Raw genomic sequence first — 15,506 nt, forward strand, 5'->3', positions numbered from 1 at the left:
ACACTGAGTGCTCCCAGTGGTACTGAGTACATAATGTTCACAAAAGCAAGAGAGCCTTCATCTCACATTGTCTGGCAGCTCACCATCCAAAAAACAATGGGAGGGTGAATTAATTGCTGGTCAAGGTCAGCATCTGCCAGGACATCTTGTTGAACATGTAGGCTATGCTGCTGCTAAAGAAAACCAAGAATCACAAGAAGTCAAAAAGCAGGGAATGAACTATATTGCCTCTGTTCCAGGCAAGGAGCAATCACAGAACCTGAACCAAACTCAGAAACAGATGTCAAGTAAGAGTGTACAAACTGAATGGGAATGTACAACATTTCTTCAAATACTTTCCCGTTTCCAAACTTTTTCATCTTCCTAAGCCAGATATAGTTCTTAGCCCAAAAATCAGCATTTATGGTTTGACAGTTACACATACTAACAACATCAGAATAAGCAATCTCTGAATCAGTGAGATTTCATGAATGTGACTTGAAATTTCGAGAATATAACCACAGATTTAAAAACAATATAAAGCTCAAAATATGTTAGAGAAAAAAAGGTTAAGAGATCATAAAACATGCAATGCAAACCACCTATAAGGAAATTATATACTTCCGTCTTTCTAAACTTCACAGTTTGTCAGGTGGCTACAAAAACCCATGTTTTATTATCTAGATATAACGTGCATTCACGAATCATTTCAATTTAACAATTCTTAGGAGCATTCTGGAGTCAAAGAGGTTAGATTTATTGTGCACTTTCATACTGTATAGTTTTATTGTGTACTTTAATACTGTATTCATCCAGCTGAAACAGTTTTGGGTGTGTATGACCCAAATTCTCAGAAAAACAGAGAAATGCAGTAACACTAGAACTGCTGCCCTGAAGCCGTAATCAGGATCAACACTACAGCTGCCACTTGAAGTGATGAAGTGATTAATGGGAAATATGTTTTAAAACTGGTTATAGACATGCATACACATACAGACTGATCTTGTCATCCCCCTTTCAAGAAAAAAAAGAAAAAGAAAAAATCCAAAACCTGAGCTAGAAAGAAAGTTCTCGATAAGGCGATGGAAGAAATGGATTTTTTCTACATACACACATGTTATGCTGCGCTAGTCATATTAAAAAAACTACATCCCTATTGGCCAGATTGTGAAAAAAAAATCAACTGAAAACACGTTTTCCTTCACTAATGATGGACATCGGTGTATAAAATAAACTATATGTCCTGAAGTTTTCGTACACTTCCTTTTCCACAAAAAAAAAAAAAAAAGTATAACCATAGAGTGGTTTTGGCACTTGTTAACAAATTATAGTAACTGGTAGTGGCACTTCCTCAATTGATTGGTGAAGTTTTAGGTGGTCAGTAGTTAGTTTAACTTTCAGAAGTTTATAGCAAACTTTTCAAACTTATAAATATTACTTAAGGATTTACGGAACTTCATTACAACCACTCGCCTAATACAAAGCCACAGATGCAGAACCTCTAAGCTACATTTCATATGAAGCATGAACAATTTTCCAGTGCAGATGTCTAAAGAACCAAGCTACACATACAGTACTCCACACAATGAATTCAGAGATTAAACAAATATAAACACAACTTCCAGGACACTTTTACATGAGGATCCAGACTGGTGAATGTAAAAGTTTTGCAAAAAATGGCCAAAAGACCTCAATTTCTAATGTTCTCTGCAACAGTCAGTAGATGAAATAAGGAAGTTATGAAGATCACCCATAGCTACCACAAGCATGTTGGTGAATTCCTGAAGAGCAGTGTACATGCCAAACAACATCTGGAACTGAAAATTAACTTTACTAACCACGATCTTAAAATAACAGTAATAGGCTTGCAAGAAATTCATATATACTTACACACCCTGCAGACCGAGAAACACAAACCATTATCCTTTTCTCATCACTAGAAAAATCTGTGTTGGTTATTTTAAACCTCCAAAACTCCCAGACAGGAAGCCAAGCCACACTTCAGCAAAGCACAAACCAAAAACTTTTCAATCCTTTAGTCCTGATCCACACAGGCAAAGCTCCTCTGGTCCCACTGAGTACAGTGGCATAAGTATCTTGACAAAATATGATCTCATAAAGCAAATCTGTATGTGAGTTTGTAGGTGGGAGATTAGAAGGCAACAAAGAGGAAAATTACAGATATGAGCTGTATGAGCAAGTGAGTTATTGCTGCCACAGCTGTTAGTTGAAAGATGTTCCAGGGAACTACAGGGAATACGGAGCTAAGGTAAGGGGTCAGTGAGAAGGACAGTTTGGGGGTTTCTTCCTAGAGATGCTAAAACCAAAATTTTGCCTGACCTCAATTTAAGCAAAGCTTCCATCCAAAACAAGATTTTCTAAGGAGGACTGCATCTCTTTAGAGTTCAGCATTTTGTATCCAAAGAAGAAGACACGGAAAGACAACCGAAGCAAGTAACTGGATGATGTATCAGCTGCATAAAGGGAAAACTAAAGCTACAGGAGAAAAACTCTGTGCATCAGCCAGTGCAGCACAGCACTGTGCTAACTAGAGGTTATGCAGCCCAAAAAGTACCTAAATGCAGTATTTATAAACATAATATCAATTGAATATAGCATCTGTTAGAGATAGCATTTACTATACAGGTCAACTACTTCAATAAGAATGCACAACTCAGTAACAGCTAGAATGACATAGTTTTTCCAGATCTCATTAAATATATGCAAAAGCTGTTGGATTTGGTTGCTTTTTAGTCACAGATACAGATAGTAACGCCTGCTAAAGATAAGTGTCTGACAAATCTGGTGATGGAGTTCAGATCTTAGGCATTTAAGTCCAAGGAAGTCTAGAAGGGATTAGAGGCACTGAAGCAGCTATACCCTGAAGTGCCAGGGTTAAGGAAACAGCAGACAAAAGGCAACAGGTAAGGGAGGAACAGAGACCAAGAACAGCGCCATGCATATTGCATGACCTTGAAATCTACAAGAAACCATAAATCCTTCTATGGTTCACAAGACACCAAGAACGAAACATTTGAGAGCTGTGTACTCCCAGGCCATAGGCAGGGACTTGCAACCCAGCTTTAGCATAGGTCCATGCCAACCTACAGAAAACAGTATACTCTCGGGGGATGGGGTGGGGAAACCCCCAAGTTTTCCCCTGATGTCAAAGGAAATTCTTAGAGGCCTGGGAAGAATCCTCTCTCCAGCCAATCATCACATGATCGCACAGAGGTGTATTGTCTTTAAATTTGTTATTATACTGTTCTGACTGGTTTAAGGTAATGTTTCTTGGATTCTGCACTCTACACACTGGCACTTACCAATGAGGATCCCTCTAATAATTCATTGACTGGCTCCAGTTGACTCACTGACCGGCTTTACTAAAGCCACCTAGCAAATGCTATATCAAGCGAGAAGAAATAACATCTCATGTTGTGTGATCTGGCAGGATGCAAAGCATAGTTCTTCTCTCAATAAACAGTGTTATTAAATATGGACTGGCAATTGTATCCTGTTTGGAAAATCAGATTTTGAGCGGATGCACTTCTTTTGTCACAATAAAACAAAGTTTCATGGAGTTAATACCAAATAGCTTCAGTCTGATGGGACAGAACTGGTTCTTAGCCAGATCCACATTTATGTTATCTGTATTAAAGAATAAAACTCAACCAGAAAGAGTTTGTAGTACACCAAGATTCAAATTTGATCAGGTTTTTCTGCTTGACAGCTAGCCCAGTCACGTTTGCAAACGATGTTTGCTTTTGGTTTTCACAGATACCTATTTATCCACAAAATCAGCTTACATGTTAATAGATAAAATGATAGAGCAACTTTGTGACAGCTGCAACACACAACATGAGCAGCTTATCTGAGGTAGGCTTAATGGGTAATCTTTGTAAGGTGCCAAAACCACAAATATTTGCCAGTTTCACAGATTTCACAGAATATTCTGAGCTGGAAGGGACCCACAAGGATCACTGAGTCCAACTTTTAAATGAATGGCCTATAATTTAAACAACAGAACAATAAAAATGCAAATCCTAGAAATAAGCAGTGTTAAAATTCTACTCTGAGGTCCACTGAATTCATGTACAGATCACAGCTATAAATCATAAACACAAACAAGACTATTCTGAAAATACAGACATCAAGGAGGAAAGAAAATACAGACATCAAGGAGGAAAGAAAATACAGACATCAAGGAGGAAAGACTCAGTGACCAATGAGTAAGAGATTTCAATCCTACACAAGCTGAAGTTCATAAATTTTATGTAGCACAATGAGCCAAAATAATTAGGCAACACTTCTGCAGAAATACAAAAAGACTTTGAGTTATTATGCTCAGTCAACAGATGGAGTCTTTCATATGTTTCAGTCATTACTTATCAAAAAGATCTGTCCAACAAGCAGTCTCTTCTCAAAGTTCATAGTACTAATTAAGCATTCTGGTTTCTTGGATTGCAGCTGACAAGAACTTCCCTACGCAGCTGAAAAGAAGCAGAAGCCACACAGCAAACCATAAAATCATATACTTCAAATCTGGCAATAAACTACCACTGGTAGTAGATTAAAACCATAAATTGTAATTCCAAGAATTATTTTATAGTAGATTTTAGGACTTTCAGAAGCATAATAATTGTCGTTAAGAACAATGGTATTTTTAATCAGCCACTTAAAAAGAAAGAGAGAAAAGCAGAGAGGTGATTTAAAACAGCCAAATTCTATCACATTACTTCCTGTGTGTTGCCTAGAGGCTATGAGAAGTTAATAATCCCACTAATTCAGTCCCATCACTATGAAAAAGATGCAAGAAGCCAACAGTGATAATTCTGGAAGAGAGTTACTACTTTCCTGCCAGCACACAGAGAAACATTCCCACACATACTGAAACATACACTGGACACCAGTATGAAACTTCTGAGTGAAGCTTTCCTAATCCACAGGGAAGATTCTGACTGAAATAAATCCCCAGTGGGCATGCAGTGCTGCAACACTACTACAGTGAAACCTTCTTCCTCAAGATAAAAATGAAAGCTCTTGCAATACTTTTGGCAGTTCAAAAGAGGTATATGTGCTTATCTCAAGTACTTATTACTCGTCTTCATACTGAGAGGGTAAACTAATTCTGCACTTCAAATATTCTAAGAGTTTTGTTTCTGTGAATTCCTCACAAAGGTTCAACACTTTTTGCTAACCTTAAGAAATACTTAATTTCTGAGCCTTAGTGTGTGACCTTAGTCTAATCTTTTCTTTCAGAAGTTTCTAGGCATGCTCACCGGAAAGAGGCTTGACAGCCCCGCTGACTTCTCATCTTGTAAATTCTGGACCAGCCAGTAATACCCACAGGGGACAAGGTATGACTGGTTTTATCTGTCTGCTACATTAGTGTCTCCTTTTGTATTATTCTTCCTCTGATGTATGCCCATCTGGCAAGTCAGATTTACAAAAAGAAGAAACAGAAGCTAGAACATACTCACTATGAGAGAAAGGGGAATAGAATTCATCCTTCGCACTTCCCAAAAGCATCTGACATTTGGGGCTTTTTTGTTCCATGTCAAATTCTGATTTGTAAGTCAGAAACACAGGTCCCAGACAGCAAGCTTGGAAAGTGGTCCAAAACAAAGATCACTGTCCAGGCATCCAACAAATAAAACTGTTTATTTCCAAGTCCTCTATGAATTAATAGGCAAAATTTCTACAACATGACTGCACTGGCAGCCTTTACTCTGCTGAGACTAAAATAAAAAAAAGGGTAAGGATACCAGTGCTGCATAGACTAACTTTGGCCCTGTTTCTATTGAGAAGACAGTTAAAATCTTGGAATAGCATAGTGGAAGTGTACAAGGTTTATAAATACATAACTCAAATAACCATGAAGGCCTTTCCTACCATGCCCTAATACAATCTTAGTTTTATATAAATGTGATGAGCCTCAAGTCAGTAGAGAATTACTTATATGGATAGAAAAGGAAGATGTTTGGCAATGCATTACAAAGCATAAGAATGCCTCCATTCTTCTGAATCAGAAAGAAAAATGGCAAACTTATCTCTACCATTAAGCTTTCTGCTACTGCTGCAATGGGCTGGCATAGAAGGCAATCATTTTCCTGCAACTGTTTGAAAATAAAGTTCCTATATAACCTCAGACAGCATGGGAAAAGGAGACGCCCAAGAGTGTAGGTAATCTCTCAGCTGATTATGTTTCAGAACCTTATGATCCATCATCTAAAATATATGAAATGAAGCATCTTCAATCACACAGTCAACTTCTGTAAATACCCGTTCATATCTATGTAGTTGACTGTTAAAAATTCGAAACATACCAATGGATTAAATTTGTCAATTGCAATTTTAGTGAGAGTCTTGAAAACATTCACCTCAAACCCAAACCTGCAAAGGAAGACTCTGACTATTGGTTTGTTGATCACATTATTAGGAGTCATGGATTCTAGAAAGTGAAATGGAAAGATAAAAGGTTCACATTAGGTAGAATGATTTACAAACAACAAAAGTAGCACTTCATCTCTGCTTCATGCATTTAATATTTTTCTTCTATAATGACTGACAACTAATTTCTTAATTACCACAATCTTCACCAAAAGCGGGCTTATCTTACTTTTACAGCAATCACTAAGAATAAGATCTCTGAAGCCTTTTAAAAAGGAATGACAAACAGTAGAAGCAATCAGATGTGAAGTGAATATTTATATTTGAGTAATTATGCTACAAGATTTGGATTATTCAGTAGTTACTAGTCTTCTGGCACTGAGCTCCACCTGCTGACAAGTCTTTCAAGTATTGCAAAGCTCACACACCAAGTCTCAGTTTTATCAAATGTTCCAGTATGTGCTGCAGTGCACAAAATAAATCTGTATGAAACATTTCTATAGTGAGAACACATATAATTTTAAATACATATTCTTAAAAATAATGTGTCTTTATAAAATTCGGTTTTACCATTTAAGGAAAAAGGAGAATAAGAGTGGCACACAGATTTCACTATATTATTACTAAACAAGATTAATTACTATTTTAAATTAACTAAATCCATTGCCTGGCTTAAGCACTCCCTGAAGATTTCCTATTCTGTAGAAATTTCCAAGGCAATACTGATGCTGTAATTTTAAAGCCCTACCATGAAATGCAAATCATCATAATTGTACTTAATTACCTGAGTAAATGTTTAGCTGGCACTGCAATATTCAAAAAATTAATTATATTTTTATTTCTAATCTGATCATTAGACATACAACATTTTGTTGCTGTTGTTTTCTTCACTTTAATTGCCATGGACTACTGCCATGCTTTGTTGATCATATTAACAGCAAAAATACCATATGTCTCTTAGGACAAATGACAAGCCATACATCCACTGACTGAACATCTAAACATTTAAAAATTAGCTCAAGTAGCTTCCAGTTACTGGTTAATGATATGTAACAGTTTGGATACTACTACATTTTTGGCAAAATATATCTGTTTACAAGGAATAGCCAGCTTTTTCTAAGTATCTATCTCCAATACTTTAATATAAATACAGAAGAAAATGTAAACTGTGATTCTCCCATTAACACAGTGTGTAGTATAACTGCATAACTGTAAGGGGCTCAAAGACATGATTTTAAACTTCTAGTACCTTCAGTATTATAATTATCTCTGTCTTTCATGGATAGCTCAGTAGAAAGGTATAACTACTAGAAACATATTTATGTTTTCATTTTCCACATACAACAACAAAATAGTTTAATATAATGTTCAGGAATAAGTATAAATAGATTTTTTTTTTAAACTCCTGGCTATGATACCATGATTGAAGAAAATAGAATCATTCAGCAATTTCCTTTTTCCCTACAACACACAGCTAACATTCTACAACACCCAAAATATATTGACAACACCAAAACATACTGAAGACATAAGCAGAACGTGAAACATCCTATAGAGGCAAAAAAGAAAAAGAAAACTAAGTTATAACACAGATGTAACATTACATGGCCTATAATGACACACCTAACAGCATTTCAGAATTTCATTGTTAGTATTCTATTACTCTGCTCTCCATTGCTGGCAAAATCCTGGCAAGAATACTCTTGAACAGACTAATACCTGCTATAGCAGAAGGAATTCTACCTGAAAGTCAGTGTGGTTTCAGAGCCAACAGGAGCATCATAGACATGGTATTTGTCCTCAGACAGCTGCAAGAGAAGTGTAGGGAACAGAACAAAGGTCTCTATGTAACCTTTGTTGACCTCACCAAGGCTTTTGATACTGTGAGCAGAAAAGATCTATGGCAGATTTTGGAACATCTCCCTAAATTCCTTAAAATGATCATCTCACTCCATGAGGATCAGCACGGACAAGTCAGATATGGCAATGCACTTTCTAAGCCCTTTCTAATAAAGAATGGTGTGAAACAAGGCTGCGTTCTTGCACCAACCCTATTCACAATCTTTTTCAGCATGATGCTCCAAAGGGCCACGGCAGACCTCGATGATCAGGATGGTATCTACATTCGACACCGTACTGATGGAAGTCTATTCAATCTAAGGCGACTGAAGGCCCACACCAAGACATTAAACCATCTTGTCCGGGAGCTGCTTTATGCTGATGACGCCGCCCTTTTGCCCACACAGAAGCAGCTCTGCAGCGTTTAACATCCTGCTTTGCAGATGCTGCTGAGCTCTTTGGGCTGGAAGTCAGCTTAAAGAAGACAGAAGTTCTCTATCAACCTGCACCTCAGGAAGTCTTCTATCATCCCCATATCACCATTGGTGAATCAGAGCTCAAATCAGTCCAACAGTTTAATTACCTAGGTAGCCTCATCTCCTCGGATGGTAAGATTGATGGAGAGATAGACAACAGGTTAGCAAAGGCATACAGAGCTTTTGGAAAACTCCATAACAGAGTTTGGCATAATAAACACTTGAAGAAAAGTACAAAGATCAGTGTTTACAGAGTCATTGTGCTGTCTACTCTCTTGCATGGTTCCGAATCATGGGTCATCTACCACCACCACCTGTGTCTCCTAGAACGCTTCCATCAACGCTGTCTCCGAACAATCCTAAACATCCACTGGTCAGATTATGTGACCAATACATCTGTTCTAGAACAAGCAGCTGTCACTAGTATTGAGGCCATGTTGCTGAAAACACAGCTGCGATGGGCAGGGCACGTCTCCAGGATGAAGGACCACCGCCTCCCTAAGATCTTGCTTTATGGTGAACTTGCCACCGGCTGCCGCACGAGAGGAGCCCCGACGAGAAGATACAAGGACTCCCTGAAACAACATCTCAGCCTTGGCCATATTGATCATAATAACTGGTCTACTCTGGCCTCAAATCGGGAGGCCTGGAGACACACCATCTATAACGCTGTTGTTTCCTTTGAAAACACACACAGGATCACTCTCGAGGGGAAAAGACAACACAGAAAGAATCGTGTCTTGCAGAATATACCACCTAAGGAGTCTTTCTGTTGTGCCTTTTGCAATCGGATATGTCTGTCTTGTATTGGTCTCATAAGCCACCAGCGTGCCTGTAACAAACGTGGATAGAGCCTTCCTAAATCTTCATTCACGAAGCCCAGCCATGACTGACATTCTATTATACAGCTATGTAATGTAAGATATGGAAAACAAAACAATTTGAGAATTATTACACCATGAAATTGGCTGTATTTATATGATACCATATAAATACTTAGAAATATGAAATTTTACAAAATTGTTTTGCATATCCTATTTTTAATTTTAAATTACAAAAAACATCACTTGTGACTGAGGACATGCAAATTTACTTCATATGGATGACGACAACACAAGTCAATTATGATTTTGTAATTCTTAAGAAAGTATTTACAATTCATTTCTGAAGAGGAATAAATAACCACAATCAAGTATAGTATCAGAGCAACATTTAGATGAACTGCACTTAAAGAGGAGAAACCTAAACAAATTTATAGCTGAAGAGACAATGATTCTCTGGAATGACACGAGGATGAGCTATTAGCAGCAAGAATATTTCATTTCCAAGCATTTAGCAGTTCTGTAATTTTAAAGAGTTTCAGTAAAAGTAAAAAAAAAATCCCATAATAAAAATCACCAGGATATTTATTTATACAAACAGCCCATCAGTGTATTACGTTTTCATCTTGAGATATAGTCAAGACTGCCCTCTCAAGGCATAGCAACTTGAAAAAAAAGTTTAATTTACACTGCAGTTGTATCTCTTTCTTTTTAGTCACTTTTACTCACACAGAATATCAGCTCAACAGTTAAAGAAAACTTACTCAAGGGGAATCACCCAGCATTTAAGTCAGTCATATTCCCACACTTCACTCATACTAAGGGCAAATCATGCCTGGCAAATCTGGTAGCCTCCCATGATGCTCCCATGATTGCAGCAGCAAACAAGGCAAGAGTGAGTCCCAACTCATGTCAGCTACCCAGACTTTCGTAAGGCCTCCAGCATGATCCCACGTGACATCCTTATCTCCAAGTTGGAGAGATGTGGATCTGAAGGGTGGGCCACTCTTCAAATGGAATAGGGAATTGGCTGAATGGACACAGCCAGAGAGCTCTGGTCAATGGCTCTATGTCCAGGTGGGGCTGGTGGTGAGTGGTGTCCCCTCAGGGCTCTGTCTTGGGACCGATGCTCTTTAATATCTTCATCAATGACACAGTGAGATCCAATGTGCCCTCAGCAAGTTTGCAGATGACACAAAGCTGAGGGGCAGCAGAGGTGACACAACAGAAGGACAGGATGCCATCCAGGGGGACCCGGACAAACTTGAGAAGCGGGTCCATGAGAACATCATGAAGTTCAGCAAGTCCAAGCGTGGGGTGCTGCAGCTGGGTCAGCACAATCCTAGACAGGAGTAAAGACTGGGAGAAGAACATACTGAGAGCAGCTCTGCTGAGAAGGATTTGGGGGCACTGTAGACAAAAAGCTGAACATGAGCCAACAGCACGGGCTTGCAGCCCAAAGGCACAATCATATCCTGGGCTACATCCAAAGCAGTGTGGGCAGCAGACCGAGGGAGGTGATTCTTCCCCTCTACTCTGCCCTCGTGAGACCCCACCTGGAGTATCGTGCTTAGCCCTGAGATCCTCAACAGAAGAAAGGCAGGGACCTGCTGCAACAAGTCTAGAGGAGAGCCACTAAGTTGATCACAGGGCTTGAGCACCTCTCCTATGACAACAGGCTGTGAGAGCTGGAGTTGTTCAGCCTGGAAAAGAGAAGGCTTCAGGAAGATTTCACTGTAGCCCTTCAGCACTTAAAAGGAGATTCTAAAAGCAATGGAGAGTGATTTTTGGAAGTAGTAGGTAGTGATATGACAAGGGAGAACACTAGTAAACTGAAAGAGGAGATGTTTCAGCACCTGAGCAGAGTCTTGCTCTGCTGGGAATAAAACATTTGGCAGGGGCTGTGAGAGAGGAGACAGCCCTGGTACTGACAGTGGTCACCAAACACCACTTTAATACTCCGTCCTGTGCTGCAGGGTAACAGCAATGGTCTCCTCGTGTGCAGAGACAAGAGTGTGACTACTTCTGGCTTACTGGAGGGACCAGTTGGGAAAAAGGCTGTACAAGGGCAGAACATCCCAGTCTACACCTCCTCTCAGCACTTCTACTGGGATGGTCCAGCACCCAGATGTAAGGGTGCTTCTCCAACATCACAGGCATGGAGTCACTTTATGACCAACTCAATCCCTCCTAGAAGGCAAGGCCAATACCAACATGATCAGGTAGGTTAAGCACCTGCCTACTTCCACTCTAAAAGCTGGTACAGGAGTGCAAGAGCTCCTGCAAGTCCTAAAGGGAAAAAACAGTGTAAGCAGTAGGATGTACAGGATTCAGTGCAGGCTGCAGTGAACCATGACCATTTCCTTCTGGGAAAGGCCAGGCTGGATGGGATTTTGAGCATCCTGCTTTAGTGGAAGGTGTCGCTGCCCATGGCAGGGGGGCTGGAAATAGACAAACTTTAAGGTCCCTTCCAATCCAAACCATTCTATGGTTCTGTGACTCCATTGTCAGGTTCCCCTGCCCTCCACCAGAGGCCACATTGCCCTGGAGACAGAACCAGCCACTCTGTGACATCAGCCTTGGGCCAAGGGCACTGCAGGTGCCATGTTGGCAGCTGCAACCAGCTTTTGAGAAGTTTCAAATAACTTCTTTACCATATAAACCAATTTTTTTGGGGAAAAAAGAAAACAAAAAAGGAAATGACGACAAGTACTCTAGAAATTCCTAATTCCAAATAAAAGGTAATCTCTAGTAATTCTGCAGTAGCCTAGCCAGGAAAGGGAAAAAAGAAAACTAAAAGAAAAATATTTACTATATGAATTAGCAGTGCAACAGCAGACATAGATGGCCATGATACAGAAGAGGGGACTAAAACAGAGTTCACGAACAGGTGAGGAGCCCTTGCTCCTGGCAGCTCACTGTGCTGCTACCAGTGATGAAGTTTCCATGCCTTTGTGCTGCTGGCCATGTGCAGGCCTGTACTCAGCACATGGGATTATTTTCTCCCACCCATTTAAACAGAGATTTGGACACCAGAAAGCAGACTTTAGTAATCTTAAACTGAAGCAGAAGAGTACCATTTTCATGATTAGACTCATCACCTCAACTAACCCATACAGACAACATTCACTAGCACTACTACAGGATGATATATTAAATATTATTAACAAAATAGCCTACCCAAAAAAGATTCCAAGTCTCCTAATCTTTTGCAACCATTATTCTGATTCTTCTTTTCTCCTTCATCATCTTTTTTCATTTTGTCAACTCCTTCTACGTCATGACAAGCATACAAGTTTTGAAATATAATGTTTTGTACCAGCGTAAACAACAACCATCCCATAGCACCTTGTAAATATTCAACAGCAGTGGAAGCAAGAGAATGCTGACAATTAAGGATAACTGTAGAATGTGAATCAAACTAGGTTCCACAAATTGACAGAGGAAAAAACCATCCCTCTCAAAAACAACCATTTCATTATCATTTCACAGACCCATTGTCCTGTGCACCAAAAGGAATGTCAGGCTAAACCTCAAAGAAGTCACAAGTATCTCATACATGACAAACCTAATCTACAAAGGCAAACACTATTGTTTGTCCCTTTAGTAAACAGGTAGTATATGTTTGGTTTTTTATGTAGCTTACTAATTCTGCCCATTGCTGCATACAATTGAGAAAAAAGTAACATAAAATAAGTAAGGTATTTTTTTAAATTATATGGGGCCTCCTCAGAGCACAAAAAGTTCCTTTTGATTATTGAGAGCATGTAAACATTTGAAAATAAGTTGCAGAGAAACCAGTGTTCATTTCTGTCCAGGTAAAGAGTAACTACAGTACATAAAATTAATTTCTCTATTACATAATGTGTGCAGTGATTCTGCAGTGAGCTTTTACTGTTCATTTTATATCTACAACTATGAATATATTTCTTCAACACACCCGAGGAAACTACCAATAGCTGCTCAGTCACATTTACTAAATCTATTTAAGGGTTAACACTTTTGATAATAAAATAGTCTAGTGAGAATCTAAGCATCAAGTATACAGAAGACCAAACCAAGACCACAGACATGGATTGTTACAAGTTATTGCAACTTAAAAAATAAGAAAACCCACACAACTGAACTGTTTGTCCAAACAAGTTTCCACAAATGCAAAGTGAAGTTCATTCACTTTAGTCACCCCAGTGAGTATCTGGATAATCTGATCCCAGGACAGCAAAGCTAGAAAGTAAAACAGATGTAAAACTTACCATAGAAGTCACTGATCTTGCATCTTCTTCATAATTCACTACAGGTGGAGGCTCTTTCCCATCATTCTCTTGAACCTTTTGTTCCAGTAGTTCTTTCTGGGCTGCAAATTTTGCCTCAGAGCATCTTAATTGCTGAACTGTTTGCTTAAGTTCTTCAAGCGCTTGCTTTTGGCTCAGCAAGAGTACAATGCTGTAAAGAAAAATAACAATTTAAAAACATACATGATTTAAGATACCGTCTGAGTTTAATGAGACTGAAGTGTTTTGCTAAGGAGGAGTTATGAGAAAGACCAAACTCCCCCCTCTAAACAATTCTAAATCCGAAATTACAAGGCTCCAATTGAGGAAGTATGGAGAAAGAAAAAATAACAGCCCTTTATTAAAGGATATATGTGTATTAAGAGAAAACAAAAGAACAAAACAATAACCAAACAATAATCCTGTACCCAAAAATCCCCTTCAAAAGGGAAACAGTTCACTACTTTCTGCCATTTGGTGCAATTCTAACCACAATCGGCAGGGGGGCTGTTGGATCACTAGAGGAGCAGAGCCTGCAGTTGCTCTGTGGTAGTCAGCAGGGGGTGCTGTTGGGCTCTGGTAGTTGCTGCATGGGGGCCCCAGTGCGCGGGAGAAGCCAAAAATTAAGATTTACCTCCCCCACCAAGAAAGGGAAGGGGAAAGGGAGGAAAAAGAGGGCTCTTCCCATGAAACTCATGTTGTCCACGGCTGGTTGCGGCCGGGATTTTCCCCCCTTTGTCAATGGGCACAAGCCGCTGCCAAACACAGGAGTGGAAGAGGGAAAGGACCACTTCCTCCAGAAAAAGGTTCCTCTGCAGATGGGTTAGGCCTCTCCAGTGAAATTCGAGAAGATCTGGGCTGGAGGCAGAACAGGGCACCGGAAAAACGGAGGCAAACGGGGCCAGAAAACAGCCCCTCCAACACACACCTTTGCCTGAGTTAAGGCAAAAGTGAAGTGCCTCCAGTTTCCAAGGAGAGGAAAAAAAAACCCCTCATCACCCCTCCCCACAGTCTTCAGAGGGCCATCAGCTTGGAATGTGGATCTGCTGGTTAGTTCCTTTGTGTGGATCAATCACCCTAGGCAAACACCTTCCCCCTCCCTCCTTCAACATCTTTCTTTTACAGCAATGCAGGGGAAAGAAAAAAATTCCCCCTTGTTTTTTTTCAGAACAAGTAAACCTATGACAGACACATATTTTGTTTCATAAAAGCTGGGGGAAAAGAAGCATGACAATTCCTCAACATAATTCTTTATTCGAAGGTATAAACACATAGAGCAATTCTAGAAAACTTTCAAAGCTACAATACAATGCAAGCAAACACCCATTCTCTTTTCATTATCACAAAAATCACACTGTAATAAATATACATGAAACTACTGTTTTCATTCACTTTTGACTGAATTTACAAACGCTAGGGTTCTCTGTCCTTTAGAGAATAAATTTTAGATAATGATTTCCAGCAATGAGAAATTCACTGCAGTCTAGATAGTTGTTGTAATGATAATTTGCACTACTAAACTCACCTCACATCCAGTATAAATTCATCTGGCATCGAGTTAGAGATATCTGTTGTTTCTTCTACTTCTTAAGTGTTTCTGGACTGCATTATAACCATCTTCTAATCTAAATAATTTGATCTCTATAAGAAGACAACTTTTTGTCTTCTGCTTGTTTTTATGGATCTCCTCTGAATACCCCTCATAGCCCTGAATCCTCGAGACAAACATA

At 39.3% G+C, this 15,506-nt stretch overlaps 1 protein-coding gene across 4 annotated transcripts in view; it reads right to left on the reverse strand.

Moving 5' to 3' along the window:
- The window catches only part of FER (FER tyrosine kinase), a 155,963-nt gene that overhangs the window by 90,874 nt on the left and 49,583 nt on the right, over positions 1-15,506 (reverse strand). For all 4 annotated transcript variants that reach the window (XM_032675242.1, XM_032675244.1, XM_032675243.1 and 1 more), the window contains exon 10: positions 13,759-13,948. In XM_032675242.1, the coding sequence (XP_032531133.1) occupies positions 13,759-13,948 (190 nt within the window). The remainder of the gene's footprint in view (positions 1-13,758; positions 13,949-15,506) is intronic.

The sequence above is a fragment of the Chiroxiphia lanceolata genome, chromosome Z (genome assembly GCF_009829145.1).
Source record: "Chiroxiphia lanceolata isolate bChiLan1 chromosome Z, bChiLan1.pri, whole genome shotgun sequence".
In the NCBI taxonomy this organism is placed as follows: domain Eukaryota; kingdom Metazoa; phylum Chordata; class Aves; order Passeriformes; family Pipridae; genus Chiroxiphia; species Chiroxiphia lanceolata.